Source organism: Mobula birostris, chromosome 2, assembly GCF_030028105.1.
Source record: "Mobula birostris isolate sMobBir1 chromosome 2, sMobBir1.hap1, whole genome shotgun sequence".
Taxonomy (NCBI): domain Eukaryota; kingdom Metazoa; phylum Chordata; class Chondrichthyes; order Myliobatiformes; family Myliobatidae; genus Mobula; species Mobula birostris.
Window position 1 is genome coordinate 95,188,065 of NC_092371.1, and position 27,030 is coordinate 95,215,094.

Here is a 27,030-nt window from a genome sequence, read left to right on the forward strand (position 1 = left end):
TCTTCCAGATCATTAGTGTACAGGTTTCCCCCGCCATCCGAAGGTAGAGCGTTCCTATGAAACGGGTCATAAGCCGGAATGTCGTAAAGCAAAGAAGCAATTATCATTTATTTATATAGGAAAATTTTGTGAGTGTTCGCAGACCCAAAAATAACCTACCAAATCATGCCAAATAACACATAAAACCTAAAATAACAGTAACATATAGTAAAAGCAGGAATGATATGATAAATACACAGCCTATATAAAGTAGAAATACTTTTCCACAATCATTACTAAACTGTTCTCCGGAGCAAAAATCCTCACACAAGCGCCGTCGGCAGAAAATCTCACACAAGCACCGTTGGCAGGAAATCTCATGCAAGCGCTGTTGGCAAAAACACACGCAAGCGCTCTCCAGTAACCTTTAAGCTATGAAGCTGCCAAATCATACCAAATAACACGTAAAAATACACAGCCTATATAAAGTAGAAATAATGTGTGTACAGTGTAGTATCACTTACGGGAATCGGGACAGCACCGAGCACACTGATGATGGTGTGTTAGACTGAGTCGTCGGAGTTTGGGTGGTGCAGTGGCCCCCCACCCTCCAGGCCGCTGAGCGATACATTGCAGCGAAGAACGCAGGGGTCCAGCGGTAGCCGGGAGGTACACAGCACATCTTTAAGAAAAAAGCTGAAACAAACACGCTAATTAATTAGGTGCCGCCCGTAATTGTCGGCCTAGATCAGTGCTGATTTCCGATTGCGTCGTCTCTGATATGGGCCGACAATTACGTGTCGGCGGCACCGAATTAATTAGCATGTTTATTTCGGCTTTTTTCTTAAAGATGAGCTGTGTGCCTCCCGGCTACCTTTGCATTCTCTGCAAATCGGTATGTGTCCGTGGCCTGAGGGTTGGGGTGGTGGGACACTAGGGCGTCATCTCATCACCTTTTTCCATTGGAGCAGGCAGCTCAACTTCTCCTATGACTGCCTGCCTCGATGTCGAAGGTCGAGGTTCGTCATCTGCTGTGGCTGATGTGGAAGGCTTGCTTGACTGCTGAGCCTCGCGTATTTTTCTCTCACACAGTTCTTTAATAAGGACTCAAACCATCCTGCAAATATCTCCTAAACCGACGTACTCTTTCAAAATTAAAGTCATACTTTATCATTACTCATTTGGTTTCGATTGTTATCCTTTTTTCTTCCAATTGCATCAGCTCTTCATCTGTCAGTTCTTGATGATGAGATGCCAAAACCTCTTCAACATCATCTTCGTCAACTTCCACAAGCCAAACTCACATTGTCCTTACTTCGTTCATCACGATCAAAACGCTTAATTATGTCTAGTTTTACCGTAAGTGTAACACCCTTAAGAGCTCTTTCAGGCTTTTCCGATACCATAGAACTCATCTTGCAAACGGCTGCTCACAGGCTCGTGCTTAAGCAATGCTGGCGAGAATCGGGGGGAAAGTGGCAGCTCGGGGCGCGCTGTCTTTTATCGCGTGGCGATTTTTTCACGCGCTGAGTTTTTTTTTGTAACAGTGAAAACACCTTCTGAAAGCGAAAATAGAGTACTAATGTAGGTCTTTCATAACAGTGAGGTTTCGTAAAGTGAACGTTTGAAAAGCGGGGGACACCTGTATATCGTAAACAGTTGTGGGCCCAGCACTGACCCCTGTGGTACACCACTCACCGATTGCTAACCAGACAAACATCCATGTATCCCAACTCTCTGATTTCTATTCGTTAACCAATTCTCTATCCATGTGAATATATCACCCCCAACTATATGCATCCTTATGGTTAAGTCTTTTATGTGGTTCCTTATCGAATGTCTTCTGGAAATCCAAGTAAATAACTTCCATCTGTTCCCTTCTACCCACTGCACTTGTTATATCCTCAAAGAACTCCAGTAAGTTTGTCAAACTTTGCTGAAGCTGCGTCTGCCTGATGGACCTATTTCTTTCCAAATGCCTCGCTATTTCTTTCATAGCTTCAAACATTTTTCCAACTACAGATGTAAAACTAACTGGCCTAGAGTTACCAGCCTTTTGCCTGCATATTTTTTTTGAACAATGGTGTGATATTCATCATCTTCCAATCTCCCAGCACCTGTCTAGAGTCCACAAAATTTTGGTGAGTTATCACCAAAGCCTCAACTATAACCTCTGCTATTTCTTTTAGTACCCTGGAATGCATTCCATCAGGGCCAGGGGACTTACCTTTAGGCCCATAAGTTTGCTCAGTACTACCTCTTTAGTGATAGCTATTCTATTGAAGCCCTCACCTCCCATCGCATCCATATAATCTCTCTTTAGCATGTTAGACGTGTCCTCCACCATGAAAATTGATACAAAATAGTCATCCAAAGCTTTGGCCATTTCCTCATTACCCAATATCATTTTCCCCCTTGTCTTCCAAGGGACCTACATTCACATTGACCACCCTTTTCCGCTTAATATAACTGTAAAAAGTTCTATCCGTTTTTTATATTTTGTGCTAGTTTATTTTGTGTTGGCGCATGGTTAAGGCATTCGTCTAGCGATTTGAAGGTTGCTAGTTTGAGCCTTGGCTGAGGCAGCGTGTGTGTCCTTCAGCAAAGCACTTAACCACACATTGCTCTGCGACGACACTGGTGCCAAGCTGTATGGGTCCTGATACCCTTCCCTTGGACAACATCGGTGGCGTGGAGAGGGGAGACACGTAGCTTGGGCAACTGCTGGTCTTCCATACAACCTTGCCCAGGCCTGCACCCTGGAAACCTTCCAAGGTGCAAATCCATGGTCTCATAATCAATTGTCCCTTTCTTTCTTGCTCGCTTAGTGGTTCTTTATTTCTTTTTGAAGTATACCCAGTCTTCCAGTTTCCCACTACTCTTGGCGACTTTGTATGCATGAGCTTTTAGTTTGATGCCTCCCTTCATTTCCTTAGTTATCCATAGCTGGCTCTCCCTGTCCTTGCCATTAACTGGAATATACTTTTGTTGAGCACTGTGAAAAATCTCTTTGAAAGTCTTCCACTGTTCCTCAACTGTCCCACCATATAGCCTGTGTTGCCTGTCCACCCTATCCAACTGCTCCCTCATCCTGTTTCAGTCTCCCTTGTTTAGGCATAATACACTGCACCCTCCATTTGTATGAGAAACTCAATCATACTGTGATCACTCTTTGCAAGAGGATCCCTAACTACGAGATTGCTAATTTTACTCTTCTCATTGCACAGGACCAGATCCAAGATGGCATGTTCCCTTGTAGGTTACTTACCGTGCACTTCAAGAAACTATTGTGTATGCATTCTATGACATTCTCCTTAAAGACTGCCCTTTACCAACTTGATTCAACCAATCTATGTGCAAGCTAAAGTCCCCCATGGCAACTGCTGTTCCATTCTTAGATGCCCCAGATAGTCCTCTGGTTATTGTTTGTGCCACTGTAATGTTATTATTTGGTGGCCGATTGACAATTCCCACCAGTGATTTTTTTTCCCCCTCTTTACTGTTCCTAATCTCTACCCAGATGGATTCAACATTCTGCTCCTTAGATCTTGTATTGTTTCTCATTATCACCCTGATCTCATCCTTATTTAAGAGTGCTAACCCACCTTCTTACCTTCCTGCCTATCCTTCCATATTACCTGATAACCTTAAATAATTTAATTCCCAATCCTCTCCACCCTGCAACCACATTTCTGTAATGACTACTACATCATACCCCTTTATAGTGATTTGTGTCACAAGTTCACTGACTTTGTTACGATTACTACGGGCATTCAGATAAAGTGCCATTACACTCACTGTGTGTCTTTAAAATCTGGTAATCTTTATCTCTTATGCACTTGACTTCTCTGCACTCCACCCTTTTCTCCTTTTTTAACTTTTGCTTTTATTTTATCTTTATCTATACTCTCCAATCTGTTGAACCTACCCCCCCCCCCAGCTATTTAGTTTAAAGCCCTATCCACAACGCTAGTTATGCAATTCACCAAGATCTAGGTCCCATCACGGTTCAGGTAGTGCCTGTCCCAGTGGAACAGCTCTCTCCTTCCCCAGTACTGGTACCAGTTTCCCATGAATGAATTCAAACCCACTTCTCCCACACCAATTCTTGAACCACGTATCTAACTCTAATCTTCTTAACCCTGTGCAATTTATGATGGGCCTCACCAATGTAGACGAGGCCACATCGGCAGCACCCGATTAGTTCTATAAAAGTGTTTTTTTGAATTGGGCCGGACGTGAGGTAACTCCATTGTTGCATTAGTTTTTCTGTTTGAGCAAGTTATCTGGAAACGTTGTGGAAATAGGGTTTTTGCCAAATTTGCTTCATTGAGATGATCTTTTTAATTCTGTGGATTTGTCAGCTATTCAAGCTAATTATGTGGAACTAGTCATGTGAAGTAGACAATAGTGAGCAAATGTACAATATGTCTATCTGTCAAGAAAATTTAAGACTGTCTAATCTCCTCTCCCACTACCATCCCTATAAGAAGCAGTAGAGATCTGGAAGCAAGAGTATGGGTGAATATTTCATTTGATTTCTTTGTTCATTGATGTAATCCGTTTGTTGCATTTCATTTTGATATATATATAAAAAAAATGCCCCCTGAAAATCCTCAAAGGGCTTTCTCTCTGGGATACTTTAAAAGGCTGAGTGTTGCTGCTTTAGCTGATGACTGTGGAGCTCAGCTGATGTTTGATGTTGAAAGGGATCAGTTGCTAAAGCATTACAGCAGAGGTATCTTATGGAGGTGTCCACTTCAGAGTAGGAAGTAGATTGAGTAATTTTGGAAGTTTGTGTAATCAATAATGTCTACTGCAAGTAGCTGATGTAATTTCATGGCTCTAGTGCAGCCCCTGTATCCACAGAACCATCACTGTAATCACCTTTTATTGCAGCATGAGCTCAATTTTAAATAAAATACTAGTGAAAGTCAGCTAATTTACCAAATTGGAGAAGATTCAGATTAAAATTGTCCTCGTTAGCTGGTTGAGATTTTGGTTTAATATTCCCCCTGACGCCCCCGAGCCGCAGTACGCACCAGATACAAAAGCACCATAGTCATGTCTGACAGTTTATCTCTTCTTTCTAACATTGCCAGTAATATTGGAAAGGGTGTTGTTGGGTGAGCTTTAACCTTGAATTGTAGATCTCAGCAGTTTTGTAATATGGCTTTTGTTTGAATTGTACATAGAGGTGTGGGGAACAGAACAAAAAAAAAACAATTTACAAATCCGTTTTGTAGGATTTCTAACTTTGTGCTTTGGAAATCTATACATGACAGATATATTTCATTGTTCCATTTGTAAGGCATCTATTTTTCTGTCTGCATCTCCCCAAATAGCCAATATTAAATTATTCCTAGAAATTTAATGTTTGCATACACAAACTAATCCAGGGATTTGGGGCTAATTGCACGATGCTAAAGAAAGCAAAGGTGTATGGAGAAATTATGTTTAATGTAGGGCATATCCTAGTAGATCTGTTAGATTATTTAATTGCCTTCTGAGTACTTAAAATGCTTTTCCCTTTAATTAAATTACACCCAATTTAGTCACCACCTCTCAGCTGAGTTGGCATTAATTGTGATAGAAGACAATTTATAGTCTTCTGTACTTGGGTAGAGGATGGATATATCTGCTTGTAGTCCTGATCACAGTTCATTGTTTTCTGTTGGAAAAGTTATGAATGCAGATGTCAGGTTCAAGTCCTTAACTCTTTACCATTCACTGACATGGGTATCCAGAAACCTGGTTGGGGTATTGAAGTGGACCTCCTGTAGAATCTTAAGATGTGGCCTGGATTTTGTAGCTAATGGCAAAGAAGCAGTCTTGCTGTGTGCTACATTGACAGCAGGCAGGCCTTTCAGATTTTGTGAAGTTCCGAGTCCATTTTCAATGAACATCTGCTATGCCTCAGCCTTTGGCATAGGAATGTGTAGGTGAACAGCTGAAGAATCCTCAAATTTGTGGTGTATTGTATATGGGAAGCAAAATATAAAGAAACCTGTGAGAGAGAAATATAATTTAAAGTGTTTAAAGTATCCAGCAATAGTGAGAATCTACAAGTGGAAAAGTAAACTTTCAATGCTGGTGGAGAGAATGGAGTGATGTGGCTTTACCACTTGTACTGTTTTATTTACAAATCGTGAATGTGCTGTTCTCTGGGTATAAATGAGTAAGTACTACAGTAAGGAAGTGCACTTGCGTGCGCGTACTTCAAATAATTTTTAAAGTACTGTTCTAATAAAGCCTTTGGAATCAGCTGTTATTTACCCTGTTATACCAGAGTTTTGCATTTAACTGTATGTATAGTTGCAAGAAAAAAGCTTGTGAACCCTTTGCAAATACCTGGTTCTCTGCATTCACTATTCATAAAATGTGGTTTTATCTTCATCCAAGTCACAATAATAGACAAACACAATCTGCCTAAACTAATCAAACAAAAATAATTGTACTACCAGTCAATACAGTACGCCATTTAAACAACCACAGACTAGGTTTAAAAAAAAGTATGTGAACCTTTGAGGTGATGCCTTCTACAAAAGCTATTTGGAGTCTGGTCACAAATGAGAAGATCTGCGGGTGTTGCAAACTCAAGCAACACACAGAATGCTGGAGGAACTCACCAGGTCAGGCAGCATCTACGGAAAAGAGCACATTTGATGTTTTGGGCTGAGACCCTTCATCAAGACTGGGGGCGTAAGAAAGGTGAGGAGTCAGAGTAAGAAAGTTGTCGGGGGGGTGGGGGATAGAGGGGAGGAAGAACCACAAGATGATAGGTGAAGTAAAGAGCTAGGAAGTTAGTTGGTGGAAGAGATACATGATTTGAAGGGGGAAGCTGATAGAGGAGGACAGAAGGCTGTGGAAGAAAGAAAAGGGGGAGTAGCACCAGAGGGAGGTAATAAGGTGAGAGAGGGAAATAGTAATGGTGAAGGGAGGGGGGAGCATTACAAGAAGTTTCGAAAATTAATGTTTAAGCCTTCAGGCTGAGACTACCCAGATGAAATATAAGGTGTTGCTCCTCCATCTGGAGTGTGGCCTCATTGCGATAGTAGAAAAGGCTATGGACTGGCATATCGGAATGGGAATTGGAAGTGGAGTTAAAATGGGTGGCCGCTGGGAGATCCTGCTCTTTCTGGCAGATGGGGTTTAGGTGTTCGGCGAAGCGGTCTCCCAATTTGTGTCAGGTCTCACTGATTATATGGGAGGCCACACCTGGAAGGACTGTTTGGGGTCCTGAATGGTAGTGAGGAAGGTGTAGCACTTGTTCCGCTTGCAAGAAAAAGTACCAGGAGGGAGATTAGTGTGGAGGGATGAGCGGAGAAGGGAGTCACATAGGGATCCCACTGGAGATGATGGAAATTAAGGAGGATTGTGTTAGACACAGAGGCTGTTGTGGTGATAGGTGAGGACAAGAGGAACCCTGCACCTGGTGGGGTGGTGGGAGGATGAGGTGAAGGCAGACGTGCGCAAAGTGGAAAAGATGCAGTTGAGGTCAGCATTGGTGGAGGAAGGGAAGTCCCTTTTGTTGATGGAGAACATCTTCTTAGTTCTCGAATGAAATGCCTCATCCTGGGAGCAGATGTGTCGGTGATGGAGGAATTGAGAGAAGGGGATGGCATTTTTCCAAGTAGATGAGATTGGAGGTATGGGTTGTAGAGGTGCCCTGCCCTATATATTAAAAAACAACAAACACAGTCAGGTTACTGACAGAACCTGCTCTTAAGAAATATCTGATTATGTGCACCATGCCTTGATCAAAACAACTTTCAAAAGACCTTCAGAAGAATATTGTAGAGATGCATGAAGCTAGAAAAGGCTACAACAGCATTTCTAAAAATCTGTGCAACACACATAAAAGTTGCTGGTGAACGCAGCAGGCCAGGCAACATCTCTAGGAAGAGGTGCAGTCGACGTTTCAGGCCGAGACCCTTCGTCAGGACACCTGTGTTCATCAGTCCACAGTAAGAGAAATTGTCTATAAATGGAGGAAATTCAAAATTATTGCTACTTTCCCTAAAAGAAGGCATCCTGCACAGATCACACCATCACACCAAGAGCACAATGTGCAATGCTGGAGGAGATAATAAAGAACCCAAGGGTAACAGTAAATCTCCAGAACTTACTAAAGTCTCTGTTCATGTGTCCAATATAAGAAAAACAAGAATGGTGTTCATGGAAGGACACCATGGAGAAAACTACTGCTCTCCAAAAAAAAATTGCTGCACATCTCAAGTTTGCAAAAGACTTCTGGAACAATGTTCTGTGGACAGATGAGACAGAAGTTGAATTTTTTGGCAGAAATGCACACTATGTTTGGAGGAAAAAGGACACTGCATACCTTCACCAAAACCTCATCCAAACTGTGGAGCATGGTGGAAGGAGCATCATGGTTTGGGGCTGCTTTGCTGCCTCAGGGCCTGGACGGCTTGGAATTGTTGCAAGAACAAAGAATTCAACATTTTACAGGAGAATGTCAGGGTAGCAGTCCGTCACCTGAAGCTGAATAGATGTTGGATGATGCAAAAAGACAAGTAAATCAGTAAAAGAATGTTTTAAAAAGAAAGTTTGTGCTTTGGAGTGGCCAAGCCAGAGCCCAGACCTTAACCCAATTGAGAACCTGTGGCATGACCTGAAGAGTGCTGTTCTTGCAAGATATCTCAGAAATATTGATGAACTGAAGCAATTTTGTATGGAGGAATGGTTTAAAATTCCTCTTCACTATTGTGCACATCTGTTCAGCAGCTACAGGAAACATTCATTAGTTATTGCTGCTAAATACAAGGATTCATGTACTTTCTCCAGCCTGGATTGTGAAAGATTAAACGATGTTAATAAAGACATGAAAAGTACAAATGTTTATGTGGTATTAGTTTAGCCAGATTGTGCTGGCTAATGATTGTGAATTAGATGCAAATCAGACCACATTTTGTAAGTAATTAATGCAGAAAACTAGGTAATTACAAAAGGTGCAAAAGCTTTTTCTTGCAGCTGTAGGTATTCTGGAAGCTGCTGTAAAAATTTGGTAAAGATGAGTTCATTTAGCCCATCTGGTTTACCTTAAAATCCAGCAGTTTCCTCAACTGGTACTTGAAATTCCTATCTTAATGGGTTGTGCACTTCTTTCCTCAGTTTCCATCTACGTTAGCCCTATTTCATGCTTTAAAAAAAAATTTAAAAAGATCACTCTTTATGATTGAAATAACTAAGTTTTTCCATTGCTGCACTATTTTTGACTGCTTTGCTTTATTTTTGCTCTTTCAGGCTATGCATTCCAAATTTGATCCAGCAATATGTGAAAAGCAGTGTGATGTTTTGAAGTTGTCCATATCTTTCTTTTGCATTCTGAACTTGTGTGTCTGAACAATTTTAGTTCTTGGGGCAGATCGACAATGAAGAGAGTATTAGAACTGTTGAACTTGGCAGTTGTGGTGGGGAATAAAGCTTTCGTACTAAGTTTCTTGAAATTAAAAGCGGAGATTTTGTGGAATATCTCTAATAGCATACTTCAGCTCTTGTCTGAAGATTTGTTGTTAAATCACTCTAGCTTATGAAATTGGATACTGCTTGAAACCATGCCTTATACTGCAAACCCATCTTCATTTAGTAGGTATTTGTAAATTGTAAGGATGATTGTATTATTGTTCATTTTGGATTTGTAGCAATGGGGATTATGATTACATTGTAAAGATCTGCCTCCTTGTATAAGTGCAGAGATCTGAGTTTGGGTTTGATTGCTGTTAGCTAATCTCAGAGTATCATTTATTTTTGCTAGAAAGAGATATCTTTGTATTTACAGTGATGCTATCTGGTGACTTTTAGAACACGTATTCCTTTTTTCCTTTGTCCTGCCAAAGAGTTTTGGCCTGAAACATCAATGATACTCTTTTTTTTCCATGGATGCCTGGCCTGCTTTGTTCCTCCAACATTTTGTATGTTGCTTGGAATTCCAGCTTCTGCAGATTTTCTCGTTTGTTTTAGGCTCAATAAACTGATTAGAAAGGCTGGCTCTGTTAAAGGAGTCACACTGGAGTCTGTGGTAGAACAAAGGACCCTACGAAAAATCCTGGAAATGTTTCTCACCCTCTGCAAGCCACCTTGGCTGAACAGAGGAGCACTTTTAGTAGTAGACTAAGATAACTGCACTGCTCCAAAGAGTTCTATTAGGTCATTCTTACCCTTGGTCTTTGGGCTCTATAATGAGTCAACCTATAGCTGGGGAAGTGATGACCCCTCTTCTGTTAGATTGTTTGAGGTAACTTACTTTTAATCTATATACTACTAAAAGTCTCATGCTCTGTCTGTCTGTTTGTGACCTCCAATTAGCGCAAATGGTGCATTACAGCGGCATTTTTTTTTTGGCTAAATGGAATTAATATGCACTAACTTACTGAAAGTTCAGAGTTATACATACAAAATTGCTCACTTGCAAAAATCAACAGGCTGCCTTTCACCCGAGAGCCGATCCACCATCATGGAAATTAAAACGCAACAGCCCGACGCATGCTCACGGCCAGCCTCAGCAGCGACACCTACTGGAGCAAAAGGGCAGGGCAGCTCTATTTCGAGGGGTCACATTCTGCTAATCACCATCAGCATGTGCAGGATTGGGACAGATCAAACTGCCACCCATCAATAAGAGATAATTAAATCTTATTGTAATGACGTACTTCAAGACACCCATCAAACCCTTTGCTGCAGTCAAAAGAGAGCGGTGACTATATCGCATCCATTTAGGAGAGCGCCAACCACATCAAGAATAATCAGCATCCTTTAGTGTTACTGCTTCGTATCTTTTATCCAGCATTGGGGTAAAAAAAAAATGGTCAGCCTAATTATGCCGCATGGAAAGAGAAGTGGGACATTATGGTCAAGAGATGACGCCAAACATCGGGAGGCGGCAAGGAGGAGGGGAGAACAAGAATTGGATGAGGCCAGGGCTGCATGACTCCAGGATCAAAGAGTCAGGACAAAAAAAGATGAGAGAAGAGGAGACAGAGGAGGAGAGGCATGCACATCTCCAGGATCAGAGACAAACAACAAACAGCAGAAGAGATGAAGAGATGGGGGATGAAAGGACTGCACATCTCCAGAATGACAACGAGAGGCACAAGAATGGCAGATAAACCACAACTAATGCCATCAAAAGTGTCCTTCGTTAAACGAGGAGGAGCTATATTTGCTTTGCTATGCGTCGTTCTTCTTTAATAAACAGGTTTTCTGCTTCAGTTTCCAAAGCAAAGCGATACTAATAGCATTCAGGAAAATTTAATGTTCATTCTGGTCACATCGGATTGCACTACCCTTCTCTCAAAAGGTGCCCCATCAGGTCACCCCGTTGTCTAGTTACTATTTTTCTAATATTTGTATATCTGTGCACTTGTAATGCTACTGTGACACTAATTTCCTTTGTCAATAAAGTATCTATATAAACTTGTCAGCTTCAGCGTGATTTGCAGCAACAAAAACTTAACTAATATTTTAAATTTGATAGATATCTCTGGGGTGCTATCAAATAAAATTTGTTCAACTACGTTCAAGGTTTATGCTCAATCTAGTCCACTGCTGAGTTCACATCTTGCTCCACACACCTTGATGGTATTTTTGCACAGTTATCTATTTTCATTTGTGTCTAAGAGGTAGGTTATTGGCTACTGTAAATTACTCCCACTTGGTGATCCTAGTCCGTTAGTCCTGACGAAGGGTCTCGGCCTGAAACGTCGACTGTACATCTTCCTGGAGATGCTGCCTGGCCTGCTGCGTTCACCAGCAACTTTGATGTGTGTTGCCCACTTGGTGATAGTGGAATTGGAGGGAATTAATAGGCATGTGTTTGTGAGGTTACAGAGAGGTAAGTGAGGAAAAGATTGCTCAGCTACATGCTGAATCCATTGATGGAACAGAATGCCTGATCTTTTGGTACTGGATTTCCAGCTTTCCCTCTATCTCCACTTCCAACTGCAGGCAAGAATGCCAGAGATGAGAAATGTGGTGAAAGATTTTCAGGAATGCCTTGCAGGTGGAGCAGAATTGTCCAGAACCATGAGCCTCAGCATTTTAATGTACAGTACTAGCAGTGGAATGACTAAATGTGAGAATGGGCAAAGTGCCAGAATGAAAGACTGCAAATATCCTAGAGGGTTTCAGAAAAATCAGGAAGTTTAGAGGGGGAAGGGGGTGAAGTACAAGGTTCACTGGGATTTGTAAATGGATGAGGAAATTAAAGTGGTATTTGCTTAACCAAAAGCCTGTGCCTTAAGGTACATTTGGGATGGGCAGACAATTTCAAATTTGCCAAAAGTAACGGGGAGGGGGTGAGCAAGAACATGCTATACTTAAGCTTATTTTGTGTTTTGTTGTGAGCAAGGACTTCAACAAATGAGCTGGGACTGTTGAGCCTGGATAGTGTTACAGTGGTAGAGATAGTGTTTCTCTAATTGAAATTTCTCCAAATTCTCCCCTTCGGGTGAACAATTTGATTGGTTTTATGGAACAAGAGAGTTGTGGAACTAGATCTTATTAGTATTCACATAGATTCTGAGTGTTCTTAGACATTGGTAATAACAGGCCAACTAGAGATCCTCCCCTTCAGAGGCATGGTATATCAATATACAGTGCAAGCTTCTTCACTGTTTGATTATGTTTTTCACAATGTAGTGTAAAGACTTGGATGAATACAACAGACTTCTGGATAAATTAGGGTCAGAAATGTGACATCATTGGAAAAAACAAAGGCAACATTGGAGAAGCCCAGATTGATGCATGAAATCAGAGGTTGAGATAGAGGATGGACATGATGGAAGGCTTGGTGATATAGAGGATTGGGATCATCTGTAGATCAACAGAACTTTTTGAATGGTCTGCTTTGGCAATGTTGATTGATTTAGCTGGGATTTATGTGATGTTTCTCAAAGGTCAATGTATAACATAACTGAATGCACCAAGTTGTGTAAGTATTACTCTGCTAAATCAGAGAATCCCTTTCTTGATGGTGTTTGGTAGATCTGAAAGGTCAATTATCATTCTGTGTATGGGCTTATAAAGTCAAATATTTGACTTGTGTCCTAGATCTAGATTTTTGTGTACTTTTTTTCATAGTGCTCTTTATTTTCCAAACCTGTAATTTGTGCACCATTTACCAGCCAGTTGCGTATAGTATAAGGTTTTGCCAGTAACCTCAGACTTTTGATTTGTGGTATTAACTGATGTCTAGCCATTGTTCATCTTCAAATGCTGTGTTGATGATGAGTGTCAAAACATCACTTGAGAATCCAGCTGAGATCAGAAGCTCATTAAGTAGAACAATAAGTTGGGAGCAGATAATATTTTATCACTTGGCCAATTTAAATTTTAATCTGTAGTTGATGTCCCCATATAATTTAACAATCAACATAATCAGCACTGCACATTCCTTGGAGGTGAAAATCCCTGACTGTCACTTATTTTCTGTGAGGCAAGCTGTAGTTGCTTTGACACTAAAAAAAGATGCTGGAAATACTTGGGTGTGGCAGCATCTGTGGAGAGATAAACAGAATTAACATTTTGGCTCTACATCAGAACTACAAAAAAGAGATCTGTTCAAAGTTGTAGAGAAGAGGGAGGGGTGAAGAGAACAAAGCAAATATTTATAATGAGGTAGAGACAAAAATATGACAACACTGGTCGATGCACTGATGCAAAGAAGAAGGGGGAAGGGAATAGACAATAAGTTTGAAGAAAATGGGATTGAATGAGAACAGAAGGTGAAATGGAATCAGTACTGGAACAGACAGATACAGAATACAGCTGGAAATCTGAAAATCAGAACATCGGAAATGCTCATCAGGTCAGACTGCATCGGTGGAGAGGGAGATTGAGTGTTGCAATTTATTGACCTTGTATAGAATTGGTGAGCTCTGACATGAACTAGAAAGACTGGTTAGCTGAAGTTGCTTAATTCAATACTGTAATGTGCCTAGTAGGAGAAAAATAGATGAAATGTGGTCCTTTTGAGCTTTGAGATTAGTTGGAATAGTATGAGATCAAAGATAGTGGTGAATTAAAATGATGGGTAAGTAGATCGTTGCAAGTACTGAACAAAGCATTCACACAGCCTGTTTAGTTTCTGTATTGTGATCACTCAGTAAATTAAACATACTGTAATGTTTTCTGTATTTTTATTTATTTTCCTTTAAATGTCTGCCAGAAAATGAATCTCGTAGTATATGGTGACATATACTAATGAGTTCTGAGGCCTCCGTTGGTCAGAGCTGACCGTGGATATTGCATCCTAGCTGACTAGATACGCAAGCCTGGGCAGAATGATATGGAGAGCAAGCTGTTGTCCATGTAGCAAGCTCCCCTTCTCCATGCATTTGATGAACCCAAAGGAGCGGCAAAGACCGATACAGCTTGGTACCAGCAGCATTGCAGGAGCTGCCAGTCAGCATTGAACACAATGTAGGACTGCCTTAGGGACTCCAGCTGTGGATTTTGCCCTTGGGAATTGCTCCGGAAGCCTTCCTCAAGGTGGCGGAGGTTTGAACTCGGAGCTTTCCTTCTAGATGAGCTGCCAACCATGCTGTCAAGCCCTATCTGCCTGAAGCGCCTGGTTTTAAGGCGCCAGTAACCCGCCTTTGCCCCGTCTCCTGTCAGTTGAAACTGTGCTGCCGAGCTTAGTATCTAAGCCACATGTGAAGGCCAGGAGCTGGACTTGGTTGTCAGAATAGGTGGTGAGAGCTTGGCCTATTACCAGCCCCCCCCCCCGCCCCCCAAGCTATAACAACCTTAAGGAACTGGTGACTTACCTACTTTGACAAAATTACTTTGACTTTGTATTTCCTATCATTTGTTAGTGTTGTCCTGTTTGGATTTAATAATGGAAAGATGAAAACATTTTGCGATTTTGAATTACACCACTTCTGTGACCATTTTTGTTACAGATATTCCCAAATAAGGTTGTTATAGACTTTTTTTAAGAGTTGGGTTTATTGTGTATTACACCATAAAAAGGAATTTCATAACATTCACCCAACGAATTTCACAAAGTTCGAGAAGGATTTCAAACCATCTATGATGTTCACTAAAACTTACCCATCTTAAGAAAAAATGATTACCCCTCGTGCAGAAAACTTCCTTCACTACAGCATAAACCAACGAAAAAGCTGCAGATTTCTGTTAAACAGGAAAATGAAAATATTGGTCCACTTTAAAAAGTTCACTTTGAACAGGCCTCATCAGTAAGCTATGGACTATCTTGTAACTGGTAATGAAACGTAGAGTAGTTGCTAATATTTTTCCAGGAGGGATAATAATTTTATCAAATAATTAAGCCTCTTGTCTGCCCTCCAACTCAATTATATAATGCCTGGGGTACTTGCTTTAACATTATTGATGAAGAAGTTGGCTTCCTCTGATTTACAGGTTTTGCCTTCCTGTTTTGGTTATAATGCTTTTTTCCCCTATTCTCCTTTATGCTAGCAGTTTATGACAAGAAGAAAAAATAAATGTCAGTTTCCCAAGTTAAATATTTGCAACTTTATAAAATGGATTAAGTTGTGTTTGCTGAAGTTTAATTATCATTTAACCATGCATGAATACAGCCAAATGGAACATTGTTCCTTTAGGGCCAAGCTGCAAAACACAGTACCAACAGTCACACACAGCACAGGGCACAATATTACATGTGACATGCCCTGCGCAAGGGTGTTATCAGCATGAACAAGCAGTTTTCAGCAGTCTGAAGATGAACTTACGCACGCACTCATGAAATCCAGCCTGTCATTCCACCAAACACTGGAGGACAACACTGATGGCATGGATACTGCTCTACACCACCTCCGGTGTCTCCTCTCCTAGATTGCAGCAGGCAAACCCCACAGCTTGAGACCTAGTCCTCGCTATAACCGAGGCCATACAACTCTCCCCACTGTCTCACCAGTAAATGAGGGAAATGGACTTAAAGCATTTTATATTATTAATGTCCAACAGGGTCTTGCAATCACAAGAGAAATGTCCAGGACAATCACACACAATTAGTTTGCACACCACCTTGGCGCACAGACTCCGGTGCCTTCCCGTAGCAGGCAGTAACAGGTCCACACTAAGTCCAGCTCCTCTGCCAACGAGAAGCTCGCTGATGAGGTGGACTTGTGCAAGTGTGGATCCTTTCAGAGTTAGGAATTTGTCTTGATCAAATATGGCTGATATGCTGACCTTCACTTCAAATTGAATAGTGAGCTATGCGAAATTGTTTCATCATATGTGCACTCTTCAGGTAAAGAAAATCTATGCTTTCTAAAATGGGAAATCAGTTAAAATGTTAGCAGTAACAACTATATTGTTTTCAAAAATGTGACAGATCTTTAATTACTTATCAATGCTTTGACAACGAGGTGTTTCCATGAAAAATCAGAATTGTCTAAAAATGGATTGGATGCTAATACATTCATTTAGACTACTTGTCAAAAAGCTTCTTTTACCAAGATGACCATTTTTTAAAGTTTCTTTTGCAACCTGAGTGTTAGAAGGCCAGAATTTATTGCCTTTGGGAAGATGGTGAGTGGTTTTCTTCAAAGGTATTGTTGATGGGGAGTTCCAGGATTTAATAATAATGAAGGACCAATGAAACTTTCCTGAATCAGATTCTTGTACAGTTTGGAGGAGGAGAATTTGTAGGTGCAGATAGAATTGTTGTATAATTAGGGAGGGTTGTACAATTTGGATTAAAGTAGTTTATTTGATTAAATTTTGCAATGATTCCTTGTGCATGCAGCTGCTGATATTGATTTGCGTTCTACTATTTTCAGATGGTTTAACACAAAGGAGCTGGAGGAACTGAGTGGGTCAAGCAGTATCTGTGGAAGGACATGGGCAGTTATCTTTGGTTGTGACCCTTAATCAGGACGAGAAAGGAGTGATGGGATAAAAAGCGGTGGGAATAAGTGAAGCAAGTGCTAGCAGGTGACTGGTGGGTCTAGTTGAGAGGGATGATAGGCAAGTGATAGGGAAGGAGGACTGGCAATGATGCAAGAAGTTGGAAGAAATGACATAAGGCTGAAGAAGATGACATCTGAAGGTGGACAGTAGATCATAGAATAAAGGGAAGGAGGTGAGTGGGGATCTGGTGGGAGGAGTGTGTGGTTGATGGGTAGATCGAGAGGAAGGGAAGGAGAAAGGAGGAGAATTGGGTACTGATTGGGAAAGATTTCCAAATGGAGTCAATCTACTGTGTTCGAGCAATTGACTGCTGTGCAGAGAAGATACTAGAATGAGCTTGTTGCCTTGTATGGTTCATCATGGAGTGGATGACAAAGTTTGTTCTAGCCGACACCCTGTGACATTTTATGGATAAGACCCATACAGTTCTATTCACTAGTTTGCTAGGTTGTTCATAAAAGCAATACACACCTTATTATTCAATTTCTAACACTGGAGATGCTGCTGCATACATTTATAACCACTTTATTTGCAAGTTTTGTATATTGTATATTTTGTATATAATAGACAACCACTGGACAGAAACCAACAAGATACTTGGAGAGATAAGCATAGAGACGATGATTGTCTACCACATTGCATGCATGTTTGGTTAACCTTGCAGAGCAGCAGGAATGGGTAACCATGGCAAGCTGTGCACTTGATTTTGAATTTGATACTCTGTCATAGTCTTGTTTTCATTCATACCCTTGAATTCAGCAATGTAATACTTAGTAGGAAATGTGAAAATTTGCCTTAAATCTAACAGTAAATTGCTGCAGCAAAAATGGACCAGAACAGCTGTAAAAGGGCACTCATTGTGTGATGATGTATTGCCTTATGGGACTAGCTTCTCATAGCTGTATAGCGGTACTCTCTCTGGAAGAGCTTTTGAGGTCACCAAGATCACCTTTCAAGGTACCTCAAATTTGGCTAATGCACTCACTGAAATGTCTAATAATTGAGCAGCTCTGTATAGGTTGCAACAGTTACATTTTCATCTTTAAGGCTTTGTAATGCAGGCTGGACTTTAGAAATCTGAAAAAGGTGAGATCAATTCTGAACTTGCACAACTAAATGTTAGGACTTTTAAGTATTTGTGACTGCAGGAAAGTGAAGTTGCATATAATCTTAAAGTTTATAGTCTGAAGTGTAGTTATTTTTGGTGGGAAATTTTACTTTCGAAATTCACAAAATGGGTTAATAAGATGCTAATACACTGGAAAAAGTAAAACATCCCAGTTTTTAAGATTAATATGTACTTGTTGAATGTGTTAGAAATTGCCTACCCTGTACATAGTGGTAATATTGTTGTTTCATCTTTCTCAGAGGAGATTGCAGACAATGTAACAGCAGTGTCCCACTACAATTAGAATCCAGTGAAGACCTTCATGTACATTTGGCAAGTCTTTACTCTGTGAATATCAGCTTTGAAATTCTGTAAACAATTAGAAGAAGCAATGAGAAAAACAAGGAAAGAAAATGTATTCAGAGTGGGAACAAATATTGATTTAAGTTTATAACGTGCAAATATACTAGTATGTTTCATCTATAGAACAGTACAGTACAGGCCCTTTGGCCCAGGATGTTGTGCCTGCCTTTTAACCCACTTTAAAATCAATCTAGCCATATCCTCCTGCATAGTCCTACGTTTTTCTAAGAGTTGTCTTAAAAGTGCTTATCTTAGAGTTTCTTAAATTCCCCTAATGTATACCCCTGTACCTGCACCCCTGGCAGGGTGTTCACACAACTGTTTTTTTTTCTGATATTCTCTCTCTCTCTCCTCCCCCCCCCCCCCCATATATTCCTCCAATCATCTTGAAGTTATGCCCACTCATATTTCTGCCCGGGGGGAGAGGGGTAGTCTTTGGATATACTTGTACTCTTCAGCCTCTTGCATATCTCTAGCTCACTTAACCTATCCTCATAAAGGTATGCTCTCTAATGCAGGCAGCGTCTTGGTAGATCTCCTCTGTACCCTCTAAAGGTTCCACATCTTTCTGAATAGTAGTGAAAGTTTGAACTGTGACAATAAAGTGCTGCCAAAGCATTCGTGTGCTACTGCTTCTCAATCTGGGGTCCATGGACCCCTCAGTTAATGGTAGGTTTGGGGTCCCTTGCTTTAAACAGAAACTAAGTGCCATGTAGAGAAGGGTACTACACTTCATAGATAGTACCTTTCTCTACACCTCATAGTTATGTATTAATTAGGTGGCTGAGAACTACCAAGGTTTTGCATAATCTGTATAATTAGAAATGTTGTATATCAGATATTGTTGCTGAAATAAAATGCATATCCTGAAAAATGAGCCCCAAGTTTCATAGAAGTGCAATTGCAAGTGCAGAGAAGTTGTTCAATCACATTAATACTGAAAGGATGACATGAAGTGTATATTGCAGCAGTACAATGTAAATGTAAAGTTACTATAAATTGCATAAATAATGTTGGGGAGGAGGAATAATGAAGTAGCGTTCATGGTCCATTCAGAAATTTGGTGGAAGGGAAGAGGCTGCTTCTGAATCAGAGTGTGGGCGAAGAGTGCTGCTTCAGAATTCAAAAGTTTAGTGCTGCTTCAGAATTCAAAAGTTTACTCTTTAAAGACCTACCTTCAGATGTCAGTTGAGTTGTTAAATATTTTCTATGCTTCTTTGCCCAGGAATCAGTAGACCAGATTCTCATCAGTATTTATTATTATGGTAAAAATTGGACAGCAGCTTGCAGTGTCAGTATAAATGCAGTTAAATAAAATCCAAAAGCTGTATAATTTTTCTTGATCATTCACACGTTCACAACATCACAAATTGAACACTGGAATCCACAACAAGGGCACATAGCTGCAGTGGTCCCAAGTTGATGAAAAAGATCCTGAGAGGCATAATATGATTAGGAATAGGCAGCATGGCTTTGTCAAAGGCAGGTCGTGCCTTACGAGCCTGATTGAATTTTTTGAGGATGTGACTAAACACATTGATGAAGGTAGAGCCATAGATGTGGATATGCATTTCAACAAGGCATTTGATAGGTACCCCATTCAAGATTTATTGAGGAAGTAAGGAGGCATGGAATCCAAGGGGACCTTGCTTTGTGGATTCAGAATTGGCTTACCCACTGAAGGCAAAGAGCAGTTGTAGATGGGTCATATTCTGCATGGAGGTTGGTGACCAGTGGTGTGCCTCAGGGATCTATTCTGGGATCCCTTCTCTTTGTGATTTTTTTTTAATGCATAAATGACCTGGATGAGGAAGTGCAGGGATGGGTTAGTGAATTTGCTGATGACATAAAGGTTGGGGGTATTGTGCATAGTGTGGATGACTGTCAGAGGTTACAGTGGGACATTGATAGGATACAAAACTGGGCTGAGAAGTGGCAGATGGAGTTCAACCCAGATAAGTGTGAGGTGGTTCATTTTGGTAGGCCAAGTATGATGGCAGAATAGAGTATTAATGGTAAGACTGTTGGCAATGTGGGGGATCAGAGGGATCTTGGGGTCTGGGGTTAAGAAGGCATACGGTGCATTGGCCTTCATTGATCATGGGATTCAGTTTAGGAGCCAAGAGGAAGTGTTGCAGCTCTATAGGACCCTGGTCAGACCCCACTTGGAATACTCTGCTCAGTTCTGGTCGCCTCACTACAGGAAGAATGTAGAAGCTATAGAAAGGGTGCAGAGGAGATTTACAAGGATGTTGCCTGAATTGGGGAGCATGCCTTATGAGAATAGAATTGAGTGAACTTGGCCTTTTTTCCTTGGAGTGACGGAGGATGAGAGGTGACGTGATAGAGATGTATAAGATGATGAGAGGCATTGATCATGTAGATAGTGGAAGACCAGGGCTGAAATGGCTAGCACGAGAGGGCACAGTTTTAAGGTGCTTGGAAGTAGGTGCAGAGGAGATGTCGGGTAAGTTTTATGCAGAGAGTGGTGAATGCATGGAATGGGCTTGTGGTGGAAGTGGATACAATAGGGTCTTTTAAGAGACTCTTGGATAAGTTCATGGAGCTTAGAAAAATAGAGGGCTATGGGTAACCCTAGGTAATTTCTAAGGTAAGGACATGTTCGGCACAGCTTTGTGGGCCAAAGGGCCTGCATTGTGTTGTAGGTTTTCTGTTTCTAGAAACAAACTAAATCCACGATATCAATTGGGGCTGGTATATTCAGAGTTTAATTGTATATTTCGAGTTAAGTCCTAAGTAAAGACAAATAGCAATCTGCCATTGAGAATGTACTTTTACAAGTATATTCATCCTTCAAAGTTTGATTAATGGAGACAGTTTATGTCAAAATTTGAAAGCTTTTACTTGATATCTAGCTTTCTCTATGCATGATTTCAAAAACTGAGACCAGATACAATTTTGTGTACAGCTGTAAACTTTATGTATATTAGCAGTTGTGCTATTGACAGTGACTGGTTAGCTTCATATTTTGACAGCAGTTTTTACAGTTTCCACCAATGAGGGAAGTGTGAAGTTATTGGGTGTATTTTAAGTATATGTGACCTTTTTCAGATGTTGCTGACTTCATTATGATTGATCCATTCATTGGAAAATCTAATTTCTTCCCTTTACCCCACCCCTTTCATTTGTTCTCACTAGCCCCTCCCCTTTTCTGATTAAGCAATAGTTTTGTTTATCAATTTTTTAAAAAAAAATTGCTTTTCAGTGAACTTGTATTCCACTTGTGAAACAAAAATTTGTGTTTTTACAGCTCAGCTCATGACAACGTGAATAAAGTTCGTGTGGCCATCAAAAAGATCAGCCCTTTTGAACATCAGACATACTGCCAGCGGACCTTGCGTGAGATTAAAATCCTGCTGCGCTTCAAACATGAGAATATCATCGGCATCAATGACATCATCCGAGCCCCCACCATTGACCAAATGAAAGATGTGTATCCTGATGATTGAGTGTGTGTGTGATTATATAAAGGTTAATATAATTTGAGAAACAGCTGCAGAATGTTTCCATTGTTGGTTGGATGAATAATCCAGAAATATGAAATAACAACCCTCTTGCATGTTCCAAACCATTATGGATACTGGGCAATTTAAACTGTATTAGCTAAATCTAGAATTAGTTTAAAAAGCACTTTCTGCTGGTAACATGAACTCACTTGTTTGTCATGTAAACCTCATTAAATCACTCAAGTTCTTCATGGAAGGAATTCTTGTCACCTGACCTGGTCATCAGAGTAGGTCTGAAGTGGTCCATTAGTCTGTGCATTTGTAACTAAATCTTTATTAGGCTGTAATTTGAGATGTATCGTAGCTGTTGTTATCCCAGGGGACTTTTGATGTGCTCCACACAGTTGTACTTTGCAGGTTGGGAATGCTGTCCCACAGACCTATTTCACACAAGTATAGCCATACTCTTGGAATTGTACCTTGCATCCAGCATTCCATCATGATCCTTGGGTGTGACTGTTCTGTTGTCTGAGAAGTGCAGTGCAGTCAGGAATGAGTGCCCTATTCCCCTGGCAGCTTTCAATATTGAGTTTGGTCCCTGTGAAGTCTCATGGATTAGTGGTCAAGTAAAACAATTGTTTACCACTTGTTGCCCTGGTTGCCCTCATTGCCCTCAGCTGAATTTTCAACATTCCATATTGCGCAATTGAAAGAAGCCATGAGAATAACAACCCAAATGTGTTTAGGTTGAGGACTTCATTGTCCATCCCCAAGCGAGGTTTGGCACCATCAACTGAGACCTGAAGAGTGTAACTGCTGACCTGTAATATGTTAATGTGTGAACAGTGCAAGGGATTCATCAACTTGACCGTGGCCATATCCGTCTACCTTTCAGAGACATTTGTAGCAGAAGTTTCCACACTTTAGATACTCTCAGTTTAGGTGTATGGCACTGCAGTCATACTAAATGTAATTGATTTAGAATAGGCCTGGCATTACTGCAGAGCCTCACAGCACTGAGTATCCTTAGCAATAAAATTGTATTTTAACGCAGTGTATTCACGTGGCTTGGCATGCTTTAACTTTTACAGTTAACATTTAGCCAGTGTCAACTCAGATTCAATGGTGACTGTAGAAGGGCATTCAGGAGCTTCATCAGGTCCACCTTAAGATGCCAACCCACGAAAGTGACCACACAGAACATTAAACAGCAATGCAATCAAGCTAATCTGCCTCACATCAGTGAATCAAATCAAAGTTCTGCAATGAATGGTGGTGAATGATTAACCAGCAAATGAGAGGAGACTCCAAGAATATCCCCATCTTCAATGATACTAGAACCCATCAACTGAAAGCCAGAATGTGGCTGAAGCATTTGTATCAACCTTTGGCCAGGTCCCAAGAGGATAATCCAAATGTCTTTCCTTAAATTCCTGCTATCATAGTAGTCAGTTTTTAGCCAAATTAATTTCCTCTCTCTTAATGTCAGGAAATGGTTAGGATCATTGGATACAGCAGCGCCAATGGAGTCAGACGACACCTCCTACAGCAGTGCTCAAATCAACCTCCAGAAATAGCATTTCTCTAGCTGCCTTTTGCTCCAAAACAATGTGGAAAATTGCCTGTTTGACCTGTTAACAAAACATAAGAAATCCTAATCTGTTTAGTGCCACCTTTGTTTTTATCAACATAAGTGTATTCAATACTCTTGTCAGATGGCATTTTTCTCATTAGTCATTTCACTAGAGCTCATTTTGGGCTTAGCCAAGGCCAACGAGTCTCAATCATTACAGCCATGGGTAAGATTAAATTGGTGAAGAGGTCAGTGATTGATCTTGAAATCAAGACATCAATGTGGCATGGTGAAATGAAGGCATTAGATTTGAGGGAGAACTTCCCATTGGCTGGGGTCACCCTTTGCACAAAGAGATACTTTTATAGCAGGTTTTCCAGTGTGAGAATGTTGGTGTGGTTTCCTTGACTTTGTTTCCAGGTACATTGTACAGGATCTGATGGAAACAGACCTGTATAAACTTCTGAAGACTCAGCACCTTAGCAATGATCACATCTGTTACTTCCTGTATCAGATTCTCCGAGGGTTAAAGTACATTCACTCTGCCAATGTCCTTCATCGGGATCTCAAACCATCCAACCTTTTGCTCAATACTACTTGTGACCTGAAGGTTAGTATCTTTTCATCCCATGTTTTATAATCACATAGAAACTAGTGCAGTGAAATACTGGTGTGCCAGCAACCTTGGGTGCTACACTACCATTTTTCTGTGCCCTGAAGCTAGAGAGCATAATTAGCACTTTTGAGAAATAGCAGTAAGTGTTTTGGATGTCTGGTCGTTGAGGCCAGTCTAACGTAGAAGGGAATGTTGAGGATACAGGTTGAGCAGCCCTTCTCTGAAATGCTTGGGGCTGGAAGTGTTTTGGATTTGAGTTACTTGGATCTATGTAATAAGACCTTAGGGGTAGGACCCACGATTAAATAAGAAATCCATTTACATTACATATACAGCTTATATACCCTGAGGGTAGTTTTATATACCTGTTCATCACACATGTAATTCTGAAGCTGTTCAGCATGTTAGATTTTAATCAGCAACAATCTTGGCAAACGCCTCAGTTTCTTTGCTGCTTCATGATCAGCAGGCACTTTATCACCACAAATCTTTCGAAATTTAATGCCATGCCTTTTCTTAAATTCCTGTAACTAGTTCACAAGTACCTTCAATTTTCAGTTTGTCATGATAAATCTTGGATTGTTTCATGATCAGCATTCAGTTAAACTGCATGTGTTCACTCTGGCACTGACGATTCCACTCTTTCAATACGTGTTCGATCTTAATTTTTCAATTTATGCAGTGTTTTTCCATTTTTCATTAACTTCTGTTCATTACATATGTAAAGTCACTTCTCAGAAATGTCTGTGGTGCATAGACACCTGCCTGGGAACCTTCATAGCACCTCATGGGGTTTTCCATTTTTGCCATCATGTTAGCACTCAAAAACATTTTGGATTTCGGAGTCTTTCAAATTATGGAATTTCGTATAAGTGGTACTCAGCCTATATACCCACTCATAGAATGTGGGTACTGCTGACAGGTTTGCCATTTATTGCCCATCTCCAATTGTTCTTACAAAGATGGTGGTGGGCCACTTGAAGTCACAGAAGGTTCTTCTGCAGAGCTACTTAATAGGGAATTCCAGAACTTTGACACAGCAACAATAGGAAGTATGGGGGGGGGGGGGGGCGCCGGGTAGTAGGAATGGAGAGAGGTGGTATGTTTCAATTTGGAACAAATTTCAAGGACCCTAACACAGGTATTTAAAACATCCTTGGACGTGGGTGAGTTGCTGGAGGACTGGAGGACCGCTGATGTTCTGTTGTTCAAGAAAGGCGGGAAGTTGTAGGCCAGTGAGCCTGCCCTCAGTAATGGGTCAGATTATTGGAAGATATTCTAAGGGACTGGATATGAGTAGTTGGATTTACAGTGCCTGATTAAGGGTGGTCAATATGGCTTCATGTGTGGTAGGTCATGTCTAACCAATATTTATCATGGTTACCAGGAAAGTTGAAGGGAAGGCAGTGAATGTTGTCTGCATAAATTTAGCAAGGCCTTTGACAAAATCCCACATGGGAGGCTGGTCCAGAAGGGTCAGTTGCCTGGCATTCAGGATAAGGTTGCAAATTGGATACAACATTGGCTTTGTGGGAGAACCTAGAGAGTGGTAGTAGATGGTTACTTCTTTGAATGGAGGCCTGTGACTAGTGGTGCACCACGGGGATCAGTGCTAGTTCAGTTTGTCATCTACATCAGTGACCTGGATGATAATGTGGCAAACTGGATCAGCAAATTTGCAGAAGCCATTAAGATTAGGGGCATCGTGAAGAGTGAGGAGGGTATTCAAAGCTTGCAGCGGCATCTGGATCAGCTGGAAAATGGCAGATGGAATTTAATGCAGATAAATGTGAGGTGTTGCACTTTGGTAGGACAAACCAGAATGGGTCTTTGTACGGTGAGCAATAGGGCACTGTGAAGTGTGGTACTATGGAATCTGGGAATGGAGATCTGTAATTAATTGAAAGCTGTGTCACAGGCTGATAAGGAGAGAGCTTTTGCACATTGTCCTTCATAAATCAGAGTACTGAGTACAGGCAATGGGTTGTTATATTCAAGTTGTATCAGATGTTAAAGCCTAATTTGGAGTATTTGGTGCTGCTCTGGTCACCTACATATCGGAAAGATATCAATAAGATTAAAAGAATACAAAGAAAATATACAAGGAAATTGCCTGGATAGGTTGAATAGGTTAAGACTTTGAGGGGGAATTTGATGGAGATGTATACGATTATGAGGGGTATAGGTAGGGTTAAATGCAGGCAGTCTTTTTCCATTGAGGTTAGGTGAAACTAGAACCAGAGGTCACAGGTGAAAGGTGAAATATTTAAGGGGGACTTCACTCAGAGTGTGGTGCAAGTATGAAATGATGTGCTGGATGCACCTTCAATTGCAGCTTTTAAAAGAAGTTTGAATAAGTAGATGGATGGAAGACGAGAGCTTTGGGACTATGCAGAACAACAGTTTGACTTGAAGTGGATGGGCTGAAGGGTCTGTTTTTGTGCTACAGCACTCAATGATTCAAGGTTTAGTTTGCAAGTGAATGAATGCTGCGGTGGAGGAAGTAGAAGACTGGCAGTTTAAGAGAACAATAACTTGTTCACAATCGAGAAAATATGCAGATGCTGGAAATCTAAGCAACATGCACAAAATGCTGGAGGAACTCAAATGGCCAGGCAGCGTCTATGGAAAAGAGTACAGTCGATGTTTCGGGCAGAGACCCTTCAGCAGGATGGTACCTCCAGCATTTTGTGTGTGTTGCAACAACTTGTTTCATTTTGCTTAACCAGGGTTTTGGAGGGGAATGTAGTTGATGTTAAGAACCCAGTGAAGTATCAAAGAGAAGTGGAAGGGATTATTATAGAGAGTGATGATGCATTGGAATTGAATAGTTCAAAAGTACTATTATGAGGATGGAGGAAGCATTTCACAGGTTTAGAGCATGCTAAATAGTTTGAGCTAGAGGCACAAATAGCTAGTAAACCTGAGAAACTGTCACTCTTGGATCCCTAGTATTAGACTGGTAATTTCTGCATGATTGGTTATTGCTTCCATTAATACCTCA

At 40.8% G+C, this 27,030-nt stretch overlaps 1 protein-coding gene across 2 annotated transcripts in view; it reads left to right on the top strand.

Moving 5' to 3' along the window:
- mapk1 (mitogen-activated protein kinase 1) overlaps positions 1-27,030 on the top strand; it is a 91,621-nt gene that overhangs the window by 33,223 nt on the left and 31,368 nt on the right. Inside the window, exons 1-3 of one of the 2 annotated variants that reach the window (XM_072245311.1) lie at positions 18,273-18,340; positions 21,642-21,824; positions 23,831-24,020. In XM_072245311.1, coding sequence (XP_072101412.1) covers positions 18,330-18,340; positions 21,642-21,824; positions 23,831-24,020 — 384 coding nt within the window. In that variant the 5' untranslated portion in view covers positions 18,273-18,329. Of the gene's footprint in view, positions 1-18,272; positions 18,341-21,641; positions 21,825-23,830; positions 24,021-27,030 lie in introns of those variants that run through there. The other variant, XM_072245303.1, reaches the window with a different exon arrangement.